The sequence below is a fragment of the Eubalaena glacialis genome, chromosome 11 (assembly GCF_028564815.1).
Source record: "Eubalaena glacialis isolate mEubGla1 chromosome 11, mEubGla1.1.hap2.+ XY, whole genome shotgun sequence".
NCBI classification, from domain to species: Eukaryota; Metazoa; Chordata; class Mammalia; order Artiodactyla; family Balaenidae; genus Eubalaena; species Eubalaena glacialis.
The window spans coordinates 109,191,715-109,214,879 of NC_083726.1; the positions used below are offsets into that span (position 1 = coordinate 109,191,715).

Genomic DNA, 23,165 nt, shown 5'->3' on the forward strand with positions numbered 1-23,165 from the left:
ACAGTTACCTTTAAACCATTTGATGAAGCAATAGGATTTAGCCTTCCAATAGGACACATAGATGAGTGAACAAAGTAAGAAACCGGTAGGTTAAATTGTTCTAATAACAAACATTCCCTGAGCATATGACCTTATTCTACTTGATAAATAAGGCAGCTGTAAGAAATTAAGGATAAAATTGAGGCTTATGTTGGGCCCTGCGTGTTTTCTCTCCACAGGTCAAGCGGGTCCAGTAGGTCCAGTAGGCTCTGCTCTAGCACGTGGAAATTCAGGGATAGTTTATCCAATGGTAGGGAGAGAAAACTCTCCAGCTGTGGAAGTGAAAGAGACAGTCCGGAAGTATTTCCCTGAGACCTGGATCTGGGACTTGGTGGCACTCGAGTAAGTTGTGTGTTGCCCAGAATTGAGTTCATAAAAGGATTTGAATCCTCCTCTGTGATGCTGGTGTGATCATTGGTTCCTGATCCTTTCCGTTCCGCTCCACTCTTTTCTGGTAGTTATTTAGATTCATAGTTCATTTATGTCATAGCTAAACAATGCAATTTTCTTTTTCTAATTTGGTCCTGAGATACTTAAAATAACAGAAAGTAGGAAGCTACCCTCGACCCTAAAAAGAAAAAAAAAAAAAAACTTTCAGAGACCTCATTACGAGCGCCAAACCTTATATCAAGTTTAACATGTATCACACTAAGTTTTCATGCTCTAGGATCAGCTGTGGTCCTTGCTAAAGAGGGGACTCATTGACTCTCCTCCTCTTTTTCCCCTCCCTAGTGTATCGGGTAGAAATGAGTTGGCAGTGAAGGTCCCTGACACCATCACGGAGTGGAAGGCTGGCGCACTCTGCTTGTCTGGAACTGCAGGGCTTGGCCTCTCCCCCACCATCTCTCTTACAGTCTTCCAGCCCTTCTTCCTGGAACTCACTCTTCCCTACTCTGTGGTTCGAGGAGAAGCCTTCACACTCAAAGCCACTGCATTCAGCTATGTGTCCCATTGCATTCGGGTAAGGGCACTTCTCAACGTAAGCAAAAGTAGAAGGAAGGAACAAAATCACCATTCATTACCTAGATTTCCCAGGTAATCTCCTAGTAAGTCATAATTGAACATGATGTAGCCTAATTTTAGAATGGAATAAGTACTAAGAACAAAGCTCCCCAACAGGTCTGAGGTGGTAAGGTTATATTTATTCAGGACTCTGCATTATTTGTGTATTCCTAAATTCAGATATTACTTCCCCCTGATTATTTTTTCACTCTAACTAAAGAAAGTATCTCTTCCTTGTGTTGGCACAAGCCTAAATCCTGAGTATTTATCCTGATTCCTGTCAGTTTTTCAAAGTCCTTATGGCAAACATCTAAACTAAAAAATATTTGACAGGATTTACCTTGTTTGAACAGTTTCTCAAAGCCTCTCAATTAGTATGCATTGTCCCTTTAAGCTTCTTCCCTGTTACTGACCTTTTGCCTGTGTTCTTTCTCAAATTTGTGGGTGGGAATGGGGGACAGGTCAGCATGCAGTTGGAGGTCTCTCCAGCCTTCTTGGCCATCCCAGTAGAGAAGAATGAAGAATCTCACTGTGTCTGTGGAAATAAGCAGAAAACTGTGTCCTGGGCTGTTACCCCAAAGTCACTGGGTGAGTGGTAAAGTTGTTCACAAATCCTACTTCTTATGTTGTAATGATTTGCTTTCCATTCCCACTCAGATGCATGTTTTTTTCTCCTCTTTTGACAATGATCGATTGAAAGAAAACCATTATAAATATTGGAGAGGCTTAAAAAGAAGAAACCATTCAATATAGAATCACTGTTTAACTCCTTAAGAATCTTATTCCCCAGGAAAGGTGAATTTCACAGCTACTGCAGAAGCCCTGCAGTCTCAGGAACTGTGTGACAATGAGGTGCCCCACGTCCCAGCACTTGGACAGAAGGACACCGTAGTCAAGCCCTTATTAGTTGAGGTATGTGGGTCTACTTTCTCTGAGTCTCAGAGGCCTTATGTAAATCACATTATCTAATAGGTATGCGACAGTGACATTTCATTCCCAAGAATATGAGTATGTCCACAACTCAAGTTTTCACTGTTTCTCTCCTAAAGTGATTGCTTTTTCTCTATCACTATCTACATTCACTATCACTTTTCTTTTTGATTTTTTTTCTTTCAATACAAAGCCTGAAGGAATAGAAAGGGAGGAAACTTTCAACACACTTCTTTGTGCTTCAGGTAAGTGTCAAAAAATAGATAAAATTCTTTTGTTAAGCCACTTGCCAAAGTATATAGTTGTGAAATGCCCTTTGGGGTATGTTTCCTCTGGGGGGAAAAAAAGGAAATAAGTATACTATCCCATGTGCAAATCAAAGGACATTTGATGGAGAACAATCTTTTCCTGATGAAGACATAGAGAAGTTAAGAGACTCACCTAAAAGCTCTTGGCTAATAATGAAGACTAAAGCTGATGACTATAGGACAGGATTCTTTCCAATACACCTGTGCTTCCCAAACTTCTTCCAACACAATTTTCAAACTATTGAAATATCTTTGTGGCACTAGTACTATTGGTTATTCTGTTAATAGTTGAAGTGTACTCATGTTTTTATTTAAACAAGTTATTTTAAGAAGAACTTTAGGTCATTAACATATACAGAAAACCAATCTTTTTCTATTACACTTAAAACTACCATTTAAATATTCACACAGTCATTAAAAAATTACTATTAAAATATTCAACTCTGCACTATCTAAAATCATCTAGAGAACAGCGCTTAGTCTACAGACCTCTTCTCTTCTCTATATAAATATCCCCTGATAATCTCATCTAGTCACAGAACTTCAGTAACAGCTTTGTACCAGAGACCACAAAATGTACATATTGGTCCACACCTCTTTCCTGAACTCAGACTCATGTATTCAACTGCTCACTTATCATCTGCATTTCTAAGCCTGGAGGTCTAAGAGGTATCTCAAAACTAGCATGTTCAAAACTGAGCCCCTGCTTAGTCCCCACAAGCCCGCTCCTCCTACAATTTTCTCCATCTCAGATGATGGAAATTCCATTCCTCTACTTGCTGGAGATAAAAAATTTTGGAGTCGTCCATTATTATGTCCTTTCTCTTCTACTCCACACCCAATCCATTCCCAAATCTAGCTGGTTGAATCTTTAAATATATCTGAAATCTGTCCACTTCTCATCATGTCCACTCTTACTCTAGACCTTCCTCTCTTGGACCAACTCAGTCACCTCCTAACTGGACTCCTGGTCATCTCCCCCTATTCCTATACAACAAGAGGGATCATTTAAAGCATATTTCAGATCATGCCCCTCCTCTGTTCAAAATCTTCCACAAGTCTCCCATATCCCTCAAAGTTAAAGACTACGTCTCCAGCATCACCTACAAAGCCTTTCTATCCTCATGACTTCATATCCTGTTACCCTCTCCCCTACTCACCCTGCTCCTCCTAATCTAATCCTAATCACATTGTTCTCCTAATCTGATTTTAGAACACACCCAGCATGCTCTAATCGCTGGAGTCTTTTCACATTTTGTTCCTTCTTCCTGCAAGTCTCTTCCCCTAGGTATCTATAAATTTTACTCCCTGACTTACTTAGTCTCAGTCACCTATGATTTTTTAATCAATGAGCTTTATCATTGGGAACCTTCTCCCCACACCCTGCACTTCCTGATTTGCCTTGCCTCACTAGCTCACCCATATAAGCACTTACTCTGCTTTATTTTTTTCTATAGAACTTACTGGTATCTATCACACTAAATATTTATTTGTTATTTTATTACTCCCATCAAAATGAAAACTCTAGGATGTGGGGAAATTTCTTTTGAAAATTGCTATATCATTGCACTTAAAACAGAATCTGGTACATAGCACGCACTTAATACATATTTATGGAGTGAATATGATTTTTTTACAACCACCAGCTATAGCAGAAATTAACATAAACAATGAAGAGAAAGAAATAAATATAACATAAGGTATATGCTTATAAGGAAATGTATAGAAATTTAACACAAATATATATGATTAATACGAACTTCACTGTGAGATGAATTGTGGCTTTAGGAGAAACTTGGATTGCATCAAAGAGATTATATAATGACCAAGAGAAATGAAATGTTGGATCTTGATCATATAGATGAAAAAATTCAAACAAAACTAGAACGTTTCTCTCATTTTTCCCTCCCTTATATATATTTGTCTTGTTTCATTAGAAACTGGAGAACCTGAAAAGTTGTCACTAAAACTTCCTTCAAATGTGGTTGAAGGCTCTGCCAGGGCAACACATTCAGTTTTGGGTGAGTCTCCCAGCCCGAAAGAAGCAGTTGTCCATCCCCGTAATTCTAGTGCATGGGGCCTCACCATGCCTTACTAATGAAGGCCCGGAGTCTAGGCGTTGGATTGAGAGAAAGAGCACCAAGCTAAGGCCTGCACTGTTGAATTGATGTTGTGCTACATCTTATACCTTGATACACTCTAAAAAGTAAAAAGGGTCATCTCTTTGTGCCCTCATCTTCAAGAGACTGGCTAGGTAGTGATGCTTCCTAATAGATTTTAAAATAATTGTTTTTTACCAGACTTGTGGCTCATCAGAAAGATGTATCCTACCATTCAGATTTTTTCCTATTTTCTCCATCCTTGAATTATCTACTTCATTGTTCCCGCATTTCTCTTTCCTTTCTATTTCTTGTTTTCCTTCACCTCTTATGCCTTCTTTTCCTCCCCTTTATATATGATTTGACTTCTCACTTAGTTAGTAATCTATCTTCTTATCCCAACGTAAATCAGCTCTGAGTTCCTCTGATTTTTTTTTTTTTATATCTTTCTCCCCAGGTGATATACTAGGCTCTGCAATGCAAAATCTTCAGAATCTTCTCCAGATGCCCTATGGTTGTGGAGAGCAAAATATGATCCTTTTTGCCCCTAACATCTATGTTCTGAACTATCTGAATGAGACAGGACTGCTGACAGAGAAGATCAAGTCCAAAGCCATCAGCCACCTCACCAGTGGTGAGAGATTACCCCAAAATGAAAAACATTAACTGATTCCCTAAATATCTCCTCCAGTGAACTCAAGTCAACATCCCTTTGATTAAGTTAATAATTACTGTTGCTGTGATATCCAACAAGTTGTCCCACTATACAACCAGGAAATTCGATGGTATCATCAAGTTTTGGAGACTTCGTAGTAACATAGTAGTTTCCCTGTGATGCCTCAACAAGTTTTGAGAAAAACCCTGATTCATTCTCCAATGTCTCTGCTATTTCATAAATCTATGCAAACTTCCTCTTCAGGTTACCAAAGACAGTTGAATTATAAGCACAGCGATGGTTCTTACAGCACCTTTGGGGATCGTCATAGTAGAAGTCAGGGAAACACTTGGTAAGATAATTATTTCCATATGCTCTCTGTAGATCCACAATATTTCAGAATTCTGGAAATAGCTATTCTCTGATACCTGGAGTTCATGCATAGAAATTTGTTATCCTTTTTTTTTTTAATTGGAGAATAATTGCTTTACAATGGTGTGTTAGTTTCTGCTTTATAACAAAGTGAATCAACTATACATATACACATATACCCATATCTCCTCCCTCTTGAGTCTCCCTCCCACCCTCCCTATCCCACCCCTCTAGGTGGTCACAAAGCACCAAGCTGATCTCCCTATGCTATGCAGCTGCTTCCCACTAGCTACCTATTTTACATTTGGTAGTGTATATATGTCCATACCACTGTCTCACTTCATTGCAGCTTACCCTTCCCACTCCCCGTGTCCCCATGTGCATTCTCTACGTCTGCGTCTTTATTCCTGTCCTGTCCCTAGGTTCTTCAGAGCCATTTTTTTTTTTTTTTTTTAGATTCCATATATATGTGTTAGCATACAGTATTTGCTTTTCTCCTTCTGACTTACTTCACTCTGTATGATAGACTCTAGGTCCATCCACCTCACTACAAATAACTCAATTTCGTTTCTTTTTATGGCTGAGTAATATTCCATTGTATATATGTGTCACATCTTCTTTATGCATTTATCTGTTGATGGACACTTAGGTTGCTTCCATGTCCTGGCTATTGTAAATAGAGCTGCAATGAACAATGTGGTACATGATTCTCTTTGAATTATGGTTTTCTCAGGGTATATGCCCAGTAGTGGGATAGCTGCGTTATATGGTAGTTCTATTTTTAGCTTTTGAAGGGACCCCTGTACTGTTCTCCATAGTGGCTGTATCAATTGACATCCCCACCAACAATGCAAGAGGGTTCCCTTTTCTCTACACCCTCTCCAGCATTTATTGTTTGTAGATTTTTTGATGATGGCCATTCTGACCGGTGTGAGGTGATACCTCATTGTAGTTTTGATTTGCATGTCTCTAATGATTAGTGATGTTGAGCATTCTTTCATGTGTTTGTTGGCAATCAGTATATCTTCTTTGGAGAAATGTCTATTTAGGTCTTCTGCCCATTTTGTTATCCTTTAAAAACTCCTATGTGTGTCATCACTAGTGGAGGATCTCACCATTTCATCTATGAAAGCTCACTGTTCTGACAGTATAGCAAATAGCAGTAAAGTAAGGATCCCCCAAAACGGAAATAGAAGGCAGAAAGTGTCATAATGTGAAATGATAGAGGAAGAAGCTTCTACATTAAGGGAGGAGAGGAGGGGAAGGACAGAAAGAGACTGTGATGTAGTAAAATCATTCAGAAAATGGCAATTTTGGCACCACATTTTACACATTTCACTAACATTTTATGAGAAAAAAAAGTGAAAAGTATCAACTCTGGAGAAACCCATCAAGTTGAGAGATTTTAAAACAGATTCAGAAGTTTGCTGGACAAATAAGAGTATATTCAGTGTTCAAGTATCATTTCACCACCAATTTTCTCCACGGAATTGTGAAGCTACCTGGAGGCAATTGCACACAGTGAGCTTTAAAAGTGAGATGGTCCTCAGGTCTCCATCTCTTCCTTGCTGGACAGGCTCACTGCATTTGTATTCAAGTCCTTCGCTCAAGCCCAGTCATACATCTTTGTGGAGGACTCGCACATCATGAACTCCCTTACCTGGCTCTCACAGAAGCAAAAGGAAAATGGTTGTTTCCAGCGCTCTGGATCATTGTTAAACAATGCTATTAAGGTGACGCCTTTAAATTTGTTCTGGGCCCTGAGGACAGTGACATGTAGGCGCTACGATGCTCCTATTGATTCCTCAAGTCCTGGTGACATAGCTCTGAGAAGGACAGTAGACTCTAAATCTTCTGAAACCTAGCAATAAATTAGTTGTTTTGTATTGAAAGAAAATAGCATGCCCAAAAAGCTCCAATACATTACTAAAAGTGAGGGAAAGTGATTTGGGACAGATTTAAGAATTTTAGGGTGAAAGAGGAAGGGGAAAAATCAATAATACTGCCCAAGGAAAGATGCTTTCTAGTGAAGATGGCCAAGGGGAAAATTAGAGTTAGCTGATTCTGGCTGATGAATACTGGAGTGTTTGAGTGTCTCTGCCTCTGATCCTTACAGGGTGGGGTAGACGATGAGGTGACGCTCTCTGCCTACATCACTGTTGCTCTGCTGGAGATGCCACTGCCTGTCACTGTATGTACTACCACACTCCCTGGACCTCCCTCACAAATGTAAGGAATAAAACTTGTGGAACTAGGACTCTCTGAGGAAAATGAGTTGTGATTTTCATGTTATTTAATATTAGTATATTTCACTAGAGCATAAAGGATGACAGATGCTTTGGGAAGCTGCAAAGAAAATTACCCTCTGGTCAGACTGTGATGCTGCACAGGCACATCGGGGCGTTTAATCTAGGGTTAGCCTGGAGACAGTTCGTTAGCCTGGTTCTATCTTAAGGTCCATCTTCTTTATAGCACCCAGTTGTCCGCAATGCTCTATTCTGCCTGGAAAGGGCCTGGGAATCTACTTCAGAGGCCCAAGGAAGTCTTGTCTATACCAAGGCATTATTGGCCTATGCCTTTGCTCTAGCAGGAAACCAGGCCAAACGAAGTGAGCTGCTTGAATCACTAGACAAAGAGGCTGTAAAAGAAGGTAAGAGCTGCTACCGCAAAAGTGACTTCCAAAAGTCACCAGTGATCAAAGGGAGAGGACCTATTAAATTCACACATATCATGCTTATATTATATTCTATCCATTATATTATTATAAGAAGAAGATGATGATTTATTATTGACCTAACACTTAAGTTCTCTAGGTGACATGGATCATTTTATCAATTCACACATTATAGACTTTAAACAGCCCAGCTTCTAATATCACACAAGTATGTAACAGACACAAAGACACAGTGTGATTTGCTAGAACCTCAATTTACTTTCATGGCAAAGATTTGCTTGATTGGTGATTACTTAATACTTTCACTTCATGTATGTCCATTCACTAGGTGAGCTCTAATTATAATGATCATTCATGAATTAGGTTTTGAAAATGTTCTCCAAGCTTAAGATTGTATCCTTTTTTATCTCAAAGAGGACTCAATCCACTGGCAACGTCCTGGGAAACCTCAAGAAGTTAATGCACTCTATTATCAACCCCGGGCTCCTTCTGTTGAAGTGGAGATGACAGCTTACACCCTCCTTGCCTATCTTACTGCCCAGCCTGCCCCGTCTTCAGAAGACCTGTCTGTGGCTACACGGATTGTGAAATGGATCACCAAGCAACAAAACCCCAGTGGGGGCTTCTCCTCCACCCAGGTCTGTGAAGAGACTCTAGGAAGAAAAATAAATATACTAATACCCATGTAGACACAACCACATTCTAGGAGTTGAATAATTGAATAATGTTTCTAATTTATACTTTGTTTATTCCTCCATCACCAGAAAGGTTCCAGCCTCATTATTTTATATATGGATTATTTCTCTGTCCTCTGCACAATGTCTCATATTTTCTCTCCTTAGTGGATCCTCATCCATAAAGTCGATCAACCTTCCTAAAGCAATGTTTTCATAAGATTACTTCCCTTGGGAACTTCCCTGGTGGTCCAGTGGTTAAGACTCCGCGCTTCCACTGCAGGGGGCGCAGCTTTGATCCCTGGTCAAGGAACTAAGATCCCTCACACTGCGTGGCACGGCCAAAAGGCTGATCCCTTCGCTTTTTTCTGGAATTGGCTCACTCTTTTCCATGTCTTTACTACAACATTTCCCTCCCTGGTACTGCCTGATGCCTCTCTTCTGTCTTTATAAACTTTTCTCATTATTCAGAGATAATCTTATTTCTCACCTTCTTCACAGCCTTTTCTTATTATGCTAGCTCCAATTTCTTCTCCATTCTCTGAATTTTTCCAACAAATGTTGTTATATAAATTTATAATTATTGAAATATCCTCTACTTTACATCAAATATTTGAGTCTCATTCCCATATGTACATTGTAAACTACTTGAACAAGGAAACTTCATTTCCCCCAAAGTACCTAGAATAGTTCATGATTAATAACCAGGTCTGAATTGACTTGAAATCCAGTTAATGAACTGTGTTTATGACTAAATAACTCTGAGAACAGTGTTGATATGGCTTACATCTGGTATGATTTTGTTACCTTCCTCTCCTGTGCTTTCTGCACCCATCTTTTTTCAGGATACAGTGGTAGCTCTCCAAGCGCTCTCCAAGTATGGAGCAGCAACTTTCACTAAAAGGGAGAAAGCAGCTACAGTCACCATCAAGTCTTCAGAGACCTTCTCTGAAGAATTCCAAGTAGATGAAGGCAATCGCCTATTGCTGCAGGAGGTCTCTTTGCCAGAGGTTCCAGGGGAGTACAGCATGGCAGTGTCAGGGTCGGGATGTGTGTACCTCCAGGTGAGACTGCCAGGGTTCAGGGGATGCCACAAATGGGAGAACAAGTCTCAAGAATTCGATTTGAACTTCAAAATAGAAAAAGAAATGTGTCCTAAGGGGAGGTATAAATCACGTAGAAGAGATAGACTATTTGAGTGCAAAAATAAAGGATTTTTTTTCAATTTGTTTTAGACATCCCTGAGATATAATATCCTGCCCAAGAAAGAAGGAAAATCTCCCTTTACTCTGAAAGTTGATACTCTCCCCAAGAATTGTGATGGAGTCAATGCTCACAGGAAAGTCCAGATTCTCATCAACATTAGGTAAATCCTAAACCACTATGAGACATTTTGTAGAATATGGTGAAATAGATTTTCTTGTGCAGGGGATCTTCATTGTCCAAGGTCATACATAATAAACAAGAAATTCTTGCAATAGTTATTTAAAAGAAAATTTTCTTCACTCTTACTGAAAAGCCTTAACATTGAGAATATGATGTTACCATACCTGCAGAGTATGCATTCATAATGAGTTTTCCAAACAACTATAGCAGAAGAAAATAGAGTAGATGGCAAAGCTGAGTGGTAGCCAGGGATAAGGAACAGTAGAAATAAAAGAGGAGAGACTTCTGTCTTGAATGAATTCCAAAGAATTTTGTTTGACTGCCTTGTCCCGATGCCTTGACTTCATAGTTATACTGGGGAACGACCCAGCTCCAACATGGTCATTGTTGATGTGAAGATGGTATCAGGCTTCATACCTGTGAAAGCATCAGTGAAAAAGGTAAACCCTAAGTTTTTTACAGATAGCAAAGTCATGGCAAATGCTGTCAATTTTATTTTGTTGATTCAGTTCTCCAAGAGGTTTATTCCCTCAAACTTGTTTCTCTAGTGTGTGTTTCCATCATTTTAAAAGTGGGCATCCTAGCTATGTGGTCTCAACTATAAGAAATAAATCATAAACATGGTTAATAATGTTCCAGCAGGCCCTGAGACTTCTAGGAATGTGTAGTGCATTGAATTATCTTCCAACTATGTACAAAAAGAAAAAGGGAGACTATATCGTATGTAAGCATATACATATATTCTCCTTTTTTTTATACAGTTGGAAGATAATTCCCTCTCTAAATAGATGATAGATAGATAGATAGATAAGGAGGGTTTAATAAATATTACTTTTATTATTTGTATTATTATTACTATTGTTCTTGAAGAAATCAAAATTAGTGTTTGGATGTCTCTGAGAAGCCATTTAGAACATAAATACCTGTAAACTGCCTCAGCCTGAAAGTTCCTCATCCCATATCTTTGGCCTTTCCTCTTGGTCAACAGCTCCAAGAAAGGCCTCAGATTCAAAGGACTGAAGTGAGCACCAACCATGTCCTGATTTACTTTGAAGAGGTAAGATTCTCTGTGATTCTGCTAGATCTGGGAGAACCACTACAGATTCTAACAAACCAACCCAGGTTCCAAAGAGTGTATTTCACCTACACAACTTCTCATATTATAAAACTCCCCAGTATAGCATTTATGAATTGTGGGGAAAGAAAATAGCTACAGAGGGAAATGAAGCTGGGCCAGGTCAACAAAGCTCAATTTACTACATTTGACTGTCCATAGAATCGTCTTTTTGCCCTTCTTTTATCTGTCATTGAGTGTATTATGCAAGTCTTAAAACCTCTTGTTCTTTTCATAGGTTTTGGTACGGAGGACAGCATAAGTACAGGGTTTGATACTATCTTAAGAAAAGAGTAACTGTGTTAATCTTTGATTCCAATTCAGTTTTCCTGTCTCTCCAGCTAACCCATCAAAGCTTGAGTTTCTCCTTCTCAGTGGAACAAGACATCCCAATAAAGAATTTAAAACCAGCTACCGTAAAGGCCTATGATTATTATGAGACAGGTAAGTGGGATTCAGACATGCTGAGCCTTGAAAGGAAAAAGATGACTAACTAGGGCAGGGTCACCTTAACTGAAAGAAAACTCCACAGTCTTTCACTGGAAGAAAGAGTTGAGTTTATGATCACAGGATAATCATATTCCTGTATATTAATCTGTCTTATGCCCCCAAACAAGTATTAGAATCATTCTTATAAATTGATCATAAAGCAATAAGGGGATCAATTTTTTCTAAATTCCCCTATGACATTGTTTTTTCTGGACTGAGTTATTCCAGAAAGAAAAGAAGGGTAGCAATAACTAAAAATGTGTGATATGAGACCCAAAATTTGATCTATTTTTGACTTGGACCTCAGATAGTTTCACAAATTTTGGGAAACTTTGTATAATATGTCAGGAAATTCTTCCATTTGCGCATGACTTTGAACTAGAAACTTACCAGCATCTTAGCATGCTGGTAGTGTTCAAATTTTACTCTTTCTTAGAAAAGAAAAGGTTCAGAGAGGAACGTACAACTCCAATAGGAAAAACATAGTTGTGAAAAAGGGCTATACAGTGTCCTATAGAAAGACAGTTATCCATTTGTGAAATCTGCCCCTCAACTTTATGTCCAAGCCCAATTTTCTCTTACTCCTCACTAACCAATCCCAAAAGGCTTAGTACAGAAGTAAGTCCTTTTATTGGCTCTGTAACTGTGCTTTATTCTTTCATAGCTTACACACTTTATTTACAATTAACCATTCATGTGCTTATTACTGAATGTCTTCACTCTGTCTCATCATTTTTGCATTTCAGAGGAATTCACCATTGAGGAGTACAGTGTTCCCTGCAGTGCTGGTAAAGTATAAACAGTAAAATCTAATGCCAACAAAAAGAAAATAAATAAAACATGTGTTGTCTGTGTAAAGCTGCTTCTTGAGCATATCCTTACCATATTATAAAACTCCTTGGTAAATCATTTATGAATTGAACTATCTCAAATGTATTATAGAATTTCACAGTAGAAAAAAAATGCAAGTAAAACATAATTACTGGTGTCTGGGTTGACTTGTTTGAAGATGAATCCAGGAATTTGCCACATATAAAAGGGAAATCATCTAATATTTAGTTTATGTTTCTATACTCAGTGGTGATATATTTATTACCCATGGCCTTTCTGGGATGTTTCTAAACTTATACTAGTTAAAGTCAGGAAACTGTTCACTATAAATTATCCATAACACAGCACAAGAGATGTGATCTACAAGACCTTCCTTTAGGCTGATTGACAGTGTTCATCTTTGACAATACAGCACTTGCTGTGAGACCTTCCACTTTCCACTTTAAAACATGAAAAAACTGAGAACAACCTTATTAAAAATAATTAAACTTATTAAATTCAAATATTTATAATTAAAATATGAAAAATTACTCCTTTATTAGATCACAAAATTTCCCTAATATTTCTAACGTTTCTTCTACTGTTTAGAATCTGAACATGGAAATGCTTGAAGATGGAAACTTACAAACTTCATCAGATGAACTTCTCCAGAAACGAAGAACAAAGACTTATCAGGAGAGAAGATAGTGGGAGAAAGAAGGGACGGGAATTGGAAGTACATGAAATTTGTGTGTCGAATAAATTTGACATTTACAACTCTATCTTTTCTTTTGTTCTTTATCAATGTTGTATTTGCCTTCTGAAATACATATCCATTCTCCACAGTGTTTTTTCTTGGTTGTAGGTCCTTCCCTTTCATCACTTTAAGTATATCATGCCACTCCCTTCTGGCTTGTAGAGTTTCTGCTGAGAAATCAGCTGTTAACCTTATGGGAGTTCCCTTGTATGTTGTTTGTCGTTTTTCCCTTGCTGCTTTCAATAATTTTTCTTTGTCTTTAATTTTTGTCAGTTTGATTACTGTGTGTCTCGGCGTATTTCTCCTTGGGTCTATCCTGTATGGGACTCTCTGCGCTTCCTGGACTTGGGTGGCTATTTCCTTTCCCATGTTAGGGAAGTTTTCAACTATAATCTCTTCAAATATTTTCTTGGGTCCTTTATCTGTCTCTTCTCCTTCTGGGACCCCTATAATGCAAATGTTGTTGCGTTTAATGTTGTCCCAGAGGTCTCTTAAGCTGTCTTCAGTTCTTTTCACTCTTTTTTCTTTATTCTGTTCCGTGGCAGTGAATTCCACCATTCTGTCTTCCAGGTCACTTATCCGTTCTTCTGCCTCAGTTATTCTGCTATTGATTCCTTCTAGTGTAGTTTTCATTTCAGTTATTGTATTGTTCATCTCTGTTTGTTTGTTCTTTAATTCTTCTAGGTATTTGCTAAGCATTTCTTGCATCTTCTCGATCTTTGCCTCCATTCTTTTTCCAAGGTCCTGGATCATCTTCACTATCATTATTCTGAATTCTTTTTCTGGAAGGTTGCCTATCTCCACTTCATTTAGTTGTTTTTCTGGGGTTTTATCTTGTTCCTTCATCTGGTACATAGTCCTCTGCCTTTTCATCTTGTCTATCTTTCTGTGAATGTGGTTTTTGTTCCACAGGCTGCAGGATTGTAGTTCTTCTTGCTTCTGCTGTCTGCCCTCTGGTGGATGTGGCTATCTAAGAGGCTTGTGCAAGTTTCCTGATGGGAGGGACTGGTGGTGGGTAGAGCTGACTGTTGCTCTGGTGGGCAGAGCTCAGTAAAACTTTAATCCGCTTGACTGCTGATGGGTGGGGCTGGGTTCCCTCCCTGTTGGTTGTTTGGCCTGAGGCAACCCAACACTGGAGCCTACCTGGGCTCTTTGGTGGGGCTAAAGGCGGACTCTGGGAGGGCTCACGCAAAGAAGTACTTCCCAGAACTTCTGCTGCCAGTGTCCTTGTCCCCACGGTGAGCCACAGCCACCACCCACCTCTGCAGGAGACCCTCCAACACTAGCAGGTAGGTCTGGTTCAGTCTCCCCTGGGGTCACTGCTCCTTCCCCTGGGTCCCGATGTGCACACTACTTTGTGTGTGCCCTCCAAGAGTGGAGTCTCTGTTTCCCCGAGTCCTGTTGAAGTCCTGCAATCAAATCCCACTAGCCTTCAAAGTCTGATTCTCTGGGAATTCCTCCTCCCATTGCCAGACCCCCAGGTTGGGAACCTGACATGGGGCTCAGAACCTTCACTCCAGTGGGTGGACTTCTGTGGTGTAAGTGTTCTCCAGTCTGTGAGTCACCCACCCAGCAGTTATGGGATTTGATTTTACTGTGATTGCACCCCTCGTACTGTCTCATTGTGGCTTCTCCTTTGTCTTTGGATGTGGGGTATCTTTTTCGGTGAGTTCCAGTGTCTTCCTGTCGATGATTGTCCAGCAGCTAGTTGTGATTCTGGTATTCTCACAAGAGGGAGTGAGAGCACGTCCTTCTACTCTGCCATCTTGGTTCCTAATTGCCCACAGTGTTTTTAAAAACACTGAAAAACCATGCAAAGAGGTATAAGCAAAAAAACTATAGATAAATCAAGATGAAATTTCAAAAACTGTTCAAGTAACCCACAGGAAGGTCGGGAAAAGAAAACAATATTTCCAAATATTGGAAACAACCAAAACGTCCATCAGTAGGTGAAAGGTTAAACTACCTGTGGTACATTCATGCTATGGAATACTACTCAGTAATAAAGAGGGACAAAGTACTGATACAGGCAACAACTTGGATGGATCTCCAAAACATTACACTGAGTGAAGACAATTTCAGAAGGTCATACTGTGTGATTCCTTTCATATAACATTCTTGAAATGGCAAAATCATAGAAATGGAAAATACATTAGTGGTCTCCAGGGGTTATGGAGGCTAGAGCAAGCGGGGAGGGATGTGACTTACAAAGGGATAGCATTAGAGAGATCTTTGTGGTGATGAAATCATGCAGGTGTAGAAGCAAAAGTCCTGGTTCAAATTTTTACATTTAATTCCATCTTAAATTATTTTGTTGTCTATTGTTTGGTGAGTGAGTATCTAAACTGACATTTTTTTCTCATGTATGTAGCTTTCTAATAGTCCCATTATCATTTATGAACCAATTCAATATTACCCTGCTAATAAAACGTGACTCCTTTATCACAAAATAAATTAGCATATGTTTTAAGACTTGTTTCTAAGTGATTTATTCTATTTCATTGATTAGCTAGTCTATTCTTTCACATGTACTAAAATATTTGAATTACTGTGGCTTAATATTTTAATAATTACTCTGGCTGGTCCATTCTCATTTCTCTGTTTTCACCTTTTCTTTGCAATACTAAGCTTATTATTTATTCCAGGTAAAATTTTGAAATCTTTTTATGATGTGAATTATACCCATAGTCACATTGAGCATTGTTTGGAAATTCATTGAATACTAATAAATTTATAATGATTATGAATGTCAACTTTTTTACAATATTTAGCCTTCCCTATTCAGACACATTTTATCTTCATTTATTCATTTCACATGAAGTGAATTCTAATTCTGACTTAATTTCTAAATTTGGACTGAACTACAGAATAAAAATTAGAGATTAATTTCATGGACATAAATAGTAAGATAAGTTGAATGAATAATACAGTGTATACAAGGAGACAAATTAAAAGATAAGGGCAAAAATAAAATTACAAGATAAGGAAAGACTAGAACAATATTTCTTATTTGTTGATAGAAACCACTGAAAGACTTTTAAAAAAAGAATTATTTCAGAGATGCATTATAGATAGTCCATCTTCAAGCAATGGCCGGAAGAAGAAAGCAAATTTTTTTTGATCTTTCTAATTTCTGATACAGTCCATTTGTGCAGAGCGGGGCTGTTTTCGTGCTTTTGATGGTTTAGCACACATATCTCTCTTGTACACTTAGACAATTCCACGCCTTAAAACATTATTTGGAGGGAGGAGCTTCAAGATGGCGGAAGAGTAAGATGCAGAGATCACCTTCCTCCCCACAAATACATCAGAAATACATCTACATGTGGAACAACCCCTACAGAACACCTACTGAACGCTGGCAGAAGACGTCAGACCTCCCAAAAGGCAAGAAACTCCCCCACGTACCTGGGTAGGACAAAAGAAAAAAAAAACAACAGAGACAAAAGAATAGGGACGGGACCTGCACCAGTGGGAGGGAGCTGTGAAGGAGGAAAGGTTTCCACACACTAGGAAGCCCCTTCGCGGGCGGAGACTGCAGGTGGCGGAGGGGGGAAGCTTCGGAGCCACGGAGGAGAGCGCAGCCACAGGGGTGCGGAGGGCAAAGCGGAGAGACTCCCGCACAGAGGCTCGGCGCCGACCAGCACTCACCAGCCCGAGAGGCTTGTCTGCTCACCCGCCGGGGCGGGCGGGGGCTGGGAGCTGAGGCTCGGGCTTCGGAGGTCGGATCCCAGGGAGAGCACTGGGGTTGGCGGCGTGAACACGGCCTGAAGGGGACTAGTGCACCACGGCTAGCCGGGAGGGAGTCCAGGTAAAGTATGCTGAATTTAATTTTTTTTAATTTAGGATTCAATCTTGGAAGGAAAAAGCTAGTTGCCAAATTGCAACTGCTATCTAGATTAAACAGGGGAAACAATCCTTTATTAGCTATTATTTAATCAAAGTGATAAAATATTTTTAAATTAACATAAAAGAAGATAACATGATTGTAAAGCCAACACAAAGCAGAAATATTCTGGTGCAATATTGAATAAACATTATCTGGACACATTGCAACAGAAAAAAATAATAAACTCAACCATTGTTAAGAGCAAAATCTACTAAATTGAGAGTTAGATACAGCATAAATAAAAGAAAAAGGACTTTTCTCAGATTCATTAAAAACACAATATATTTAAATAATACCTACTATATTCCAGATAAATGACCACAATTTAATTTCTAAAACCAATATACCATTTAACAAAGAGAAACCCAAATTTTAGCTTTGCATTAATATAATATTTTATAGTAAGTTTCATAAGCTTTTTAAAATTCTGTTAGTTGTTTTCTTGCTGCTTTTATAGTTCTTCTCTGTTCCTTTCTTCTTCTCCTATTCCATTCCTTTGTGGTTCGGCGACTTTCTTTAGTGTTATGTTTAGATTCCTTTCTCATTATCTTTTGTACATCTGCTATAGGCTTTTGCTTGTGGTTAACTTGACGTTCACATATAACAGCCTATATATGTAACAGTCTATTTCAAGGTGCTAGCAAGTTAAATTTGAACACATTCCTTAAAACTCTACCTTTTTACTTCCCTTTCCCACACTTTATGTCTTTATGTCATATTTTACACCTTTTTATTTTGAGTTTCCTTTAACTTATTGTTAACTACCTACTTATTGTGGTTGTTAATTTTACTCTTTTGTCTTTTAACCTTCATACTAGCTTTACAAGAGCTTAACCCACTATCTTTACTATATACTTGCCTTTACCAGTGAGATTTTTACTTACATATGTTTTCTTGTTATTAGTTAGTACCTTTTCTTTCCAGCTTAAGGAAGTCCCTTTAACATTTCTTGTAAAGTTGGTTTAGTGGTGATGAACTCCTTCAGCTTTTTCTTCTGTGGAAAACTCTTTATCTCTCCTTCAGTTCTTTTTCTTTTTTTTTTTTTTTTCACACACACACACACACACACACACTGTATTTTATTTTTACAAGAGATAAATAGACTGACACCAAGCATTGTAAATGGATGACCACAACAAAAGCAACAATGATTGCAATTACCAAACACGAAACACACTCATATTATGTCATAATATTGACATTCAGTCCAGTAATCCTCCACTGTAACAGCTCCTTTACTTTGCAGTGAAAATTGATTTCTATATTCTTTGCCTCTGAGTCCTTGTGGGATTTTTTTTTTTTAATTCAAACAGAAAGTCACAAAAATTATAATCATCCTCATCAGTTCACTCAGTCCCATGTAATTAATTTTTTTTTCATCTTGATCTTTTGTTAGCACTTTTATGAGTTCATCAGTTTTTCATTAGAGTTCTGAAAATGCTTATTCATTCAGTTCAGCAGTACAGTTACCAGAAACGTGTACTTGTCAGAGTCTTTTCTATGAATTCCTTGAAGATGAAACCCTTTTATAGGAACATATTTGCAAAAGCATCAGAGTACACCCAGAACTGTCTGTAAATGACAAAAGACTTAAAAATGACCACAGTTAAAGATTTGATGAAAGTTCATAATAGTGCAATTGACAAGGAAATTTAGTTTTTTCTGAGATATACATTTTAAAGTAATAACTAGAATTATGACTTATAACATTATACCAGAACATATAAGATTTTTAGAAATTTCACGTAATGTCTGAAACATTTATATTAACATATTTCCATACAGATAACCCAATGAAAGTTTAGTATTAGTTGTTTTGTTTGTTTGTTTATACTGTAGGTACTTATTAGTCATCAATTTTATACAAATCATTGTATACATGTCAATCCCAATCGCCCAATTCAGCACACCACCATCTCCTTCAGTTCTAAATGATGACCTTGCTGGGTAGAGATTCTTGGTTGGAAGTTTTTTCCTTCACAACTTTGAATCTATCATGCCACTCCCTTCCGGCCTGCAGAGTTTCTGCTGAAAACTCAGCTGATAGTCTTAGGGGGTTCCCTTGCATGTAACAAGTTTTTTTTGTTTTTTTTTCTCTTGCTGTTTTTAAGATTCTTTAACTTTTGATATTTTAATTATAACGTGCCTTGGTATAGATCTCTTTGATTCCTCTTATAAGGAACTCTCTGTGCTTCCTGAACCTGGATGTCTGTTTCTTCCAGGTTAGGGATGTTTTCAGCCGTTATTTCTCAAATAAATTTTCTGCCTCTTTCTCTCTCTGTTCTCCTTCTGGGACTCCTATAATATGAATGTTATCCTGCTTGATGTTGTCCCATAGGCCTCTTAAACTATGTCCACTCTTTCTAAATTCTTTTTTCTCTTTGCTGCTCTATTTGGGTGAGTTCCGCTGCGCTGCCTTTCAGGTCACTGATCCGATCTTCTGCTTCACTTAGTCTTCCGTTAAACCCCTCAAGCCTATTTTCAGTTCATTTATTATATTCTTCAGCTCTGTGACTTCTGTTTGGCACTTTCTTATATCATCCATCTCTTTGTTGAAACTCTCACTATGTTCATCCATTCTTTCCTAAGTTCAGTGAGCATTTTTTGACTATATGAACTCTTCTTTTCAGATAGATTACTTACCTCCATTTAATTAAGGTCTTTTTCTAAAGTTTTGTTTTGGTCTATCCTTTGAAGCATCTTCCTCTGTTTCCTCATTTTGCTTGACTCTCTGTGTTTGAGTCTACATATTAAGTTAAACAGCTAACTCTCCCAGTCTGGAAGGAGTGGCCTTGTGTAGGAGATGAGACTTAACATTTATCCTTGCCCTAGTTTTTGGTTGTCTCTCAAACCTGTGTGATTGTCTAAGTTTTGTTCTTGATAGGTCCCAGTTGTTGAGGGTGTTTCAAGACCTGTCTGTGTTCCAAAAAGAGTGATCTCAGTCAGCACCTAGTTTCAGGCTGATCAAAAGCCAGATCCTCGGGCAGCAGCTTTAAACTATGTAAATATATATAGTTCTGTGGGTCTGCAATTGTTGACCCTGCTGACCTCCAGACCAGGAGATCTGGGGATATTTCCCTAGGCAACAGTTGCAAAATTGAGGTTTCATATGAGTGTATATGCTCACTTCTTGAAGGTACCAGCAAGCCATGGCAAGGCCAGGGGAGGGTGCCACAATGGTGTCTTCCTGCCTATGTTCCCCACGAGTGCATCTGCAGCCTCTAGATGAGTGGCAATCCTGAAGCCTGTCCCTCAGGTTGAAGTTCCAGGACAAGTAAATGCCTTTTTCACAGCAGACTGTGGGTATGCTTCTTTCTGCTGTCTGTGCAGTGCCCGGGTGTGGTAGCCTGCCTAGAACTGTCTTTCTAATTGTCATAGACTTGTGGGGCCTGGGGAGGTTAGTGCCTCTGGCCACCAGCACCAGGTGATCAAGAGGCGTCCTGTGCAAACTGTGCTTACCCCCATCCCGACCCCAGCCTTAGCAAGGCTGCAGGAGAGCATTGAGGGTGGGGCACATCTGCAGCTTTAGTGATGCAGGGGACAAGTGCTGGGAGCAGAGCTTGCCTGAAGCTTGAGAGAGGCCAGGAGAGAGTGCTGAGGGGAGGGGTGTGGGGGGCTTGTGGGGGACAGCTGCAGTTTTAGTCACGCACAAACACTTCTTTTGAATTACTTTCTCCCAGGGCCTCCTACTCAATCCTCTGTCAAGAAATCCCCCTAGGACTTCCCTGGTGGCACAGTGGTTGAGAATCCGCCTGCCAATGCAGGGGACACGGGTTCGATCACCGGGCCAGGAAGATCCCACATGCCGCAAAGCAACTAAGCCCGTGCGCCACAACTACTGACCCCATGTGCCACAACTACTGAAGCCTGCATGCCTAGAGCCCGTGCTGCACAACAAAAGAAGCCACCACAATGAGAAGTCCGTGCACCGCAACGAAGAGTAGCCCCCGCTCACCTCAACTAGAGAAAGCCCGCGCACAGAAACGAAGACCCAACACAGCCAAAGAAAATTAATTAATTAATTAATTAAAAACAAACAAAACAATGGTTCTTTCCTTAAAAAAAAAAAAAGAAATCCCCCTAAAGTTAAAGTTATACCTCACTCAATCCCAGACATGAATCTGTATTATGAGTTCCTGGCATAGTGACATGTCCCGTGACCTTCAAAGGTAGCTTTCTTTGACACCTGCTTATCAGAATTTTGAAGGCGTTGAAGAAAGGTGGATTGAAAGTTCCTCATCAGGAGCTTTGCTGTCAAAGTTAAAGAAAGTTCATTCTCACTAGAACATAAATTTTATCCTCTGGAAATGACTCAGAGCCTGTCAGACAGAGTTTAGCCTTCAGAGTAATGAGGCAATCGCTGAGAGCATCAACCCTTTCAGGGGACCTGTGCCCAACTAGAACTCTGTTTGGAGGCACTGGGGTGGAGCTTGTTTGCAAATAACAGCCACATAAAGCCTGGTAAATTCGAAAGGTCTCAGGGACCAGGCTGAGAGCTGGGAGCTGGGCACAATACGATACCTGCGATTTGTCCCTCACTATGGGGAAAGGCAGACTTCTTCATTCGTGTCTCATGCTATTTCTCCTCGTCCTGTTTTCTACCAACACCTCAGATTCTGCAGAACCGTAAGTCTCACCCAAAGTCCCTTCCTCAAGAGCCTGTTTTTTATTTCAGTCTCTCCCTTATATCTTTGCTTTGCCTTTCCTATTAAATGCTACCCTTCCATTCCTTAAGATATCTTAAAATTATAATAGAGTAATACATTTTGTCTTTCATCTATCTTACATTCTTGAAATAATGTTTTTCATTGGGTCAGTAACAGTCATAAACACAATAAGTAGTCATTAGGAAGCATGATTTGATTAGACACCAAAATCTCAGACTCCACCCTAACAGAATCATTCTTTCAGATGGAAGGTATTGACTATAAAAATACTTAAAATGTACAGTCAGGAGTAATTTAACTCATATTGTAGATTATATGTGTACAGAAAGTAATGAACGTGTTAAATTATATCATGAGCATATAATTTGCAAAATCCATACTGTGGAAAACTGACAAACAATTCGATTTATCCAACAAATAAAATGTCCCAGAAGGAGAAGCAGAGAGAGCCTATGGAATTAAGCAGGTATAAAAGGCACATCAATCAATCAATCAATCACAATGTATAGACCTAATTTTGATCTTGATTCCAAAGACATTTTTTAAAACATCACGACATTTTAATAAGCAGTTATAAATTTTTACTGGCTGAATATTTAAATATTTATGATATTAAAATATTTTGCTAAATGTTTATGTATAATAATGATAATGCATTTTTGCTTAAAAAATAATCCTTTTCTTCTGGAAATACATATTGAAATATTTACAGGTTTTGCTTCAAAATTATAATGGGAAAGGTGAAGTGGTTAGGTGAATGTAGCTGGGAATGTGGCTGGGATATAGGTAAGGCAAGAGTGTACATAGATTGTTGGATATTAGAACTGAGTATTGTGAGTCTAGTAGTTTATTATATTAATGTAATATTGTGGATAATTTTTGATTCATTTTATTGTTTTGTCTAATTTTATGTATGTTTGAAATTCTCCACATAAAAACTTTAAAATTAAAAGGAAATAACAATAAAAGTTACAAACATTTAGAATTGAACAAAAATTAAAACAATACATATCAAAATACCTAATTTATTTGTTTAAATACCTGGTACACATAGAAGTACATTTTATAAACCTAAACTAACTATATGTATGGGAAAATCAAGAAAGATTGTTAAATGGATGAAATGAGTTAGAAAAAAAGCTAGAAAAATGAGAAAAAAGATAAATATAAAGAATGTTGACAGAAATTGTGAAGAACAGAAATTAATAAAGTGGACGTCAACAAAATGATAGAATCAAGAAAACAAAAAGTCAGTATTCTAAAGATTATTAAAACAGATAACTGGTAAATTTGAAAGCCT

The 23,165-nt window shown here is 38.6% G+C and overlaps 1 protein-coding gene across 1 annotated transcript in view; it reads left to right on the forward strand.

The window, feature by feature from the left end:
• The window catches only part of LOC133100281 (pregnancy zone protein-like), a 40,893-nt gene extending 27,659 nt beyond the window's left edge, over window positions 1-13,234 (forward strand). The window contains exons 18-36 of the mRNA XM_061204147.1: window positions 219-381; window positions 772-1,000; window positions 1,503-1,629; window positions 1,832-1,953; window positions 2,165-2,216; window positions 4,217-4,300; window positions 4,836-5,012; window positions 5,298-5,385; window positions 6,982-7,138; window positions 7,522-7,596; window positions 7,878-8,055; window positions 8,494-8,717; window positions 9,599-9,817; window positions 9,989-10,119; window positions 10,489-10,579; window positions 11,128-11,196; window positions 11,595-11,697; window positions 12,489-12,530; window positions 13,162-13,234. Coding sequence (XP_061060130.1) covers window positions 219-381; window positions 772-1,000; window positions 1,503-1,629; window positions 1,832-1,953; window positions 2,165-2,216; window positions 4,217-4,300; window positions 4,836-5,012; window positions 5,298-5,385; window positions 6,982-7,138; window positions 7,522-7,596; window positions 7,878-8,055; window positions 8,494-8,717; window positions 9,599-9,817; window positions 9,989-10,119; window positions 10,489-10,579; window positions 11,128-11,196; window positions 11,595-11,697; window positions 12,489-12,530; window positions 13,162-13,184 — 2,354 coding nt within the window. The 3' untranslated portion in view covers window positions 13,185-13,234. The remainder of the gene's footprint in view (window positions 1-218; window positions 382-771; window positions 1,001-1,502; window positions 1,630-1,831; window positions 1,954-2,164; window positions 2,217-4,216; window positions 4,301-4,835; window positions 5,013-5,297; window positions 5,386-6,981; window positions 7,139-7,521; window positions 7,597-7,877; window positions 8,056-8,493; window positions 8,718-9,598; window positions 9,818-9,988; window positions 10,120-10,488; window positions 10,580-11,127; window positions 11,197-11,594; window positions 11,698-12,488; window positions 12,531-13,161) is intronic.
• The last annotated feature ends 9,931 nt before the right edge of the window (window positions 13,235-23,165 follow it).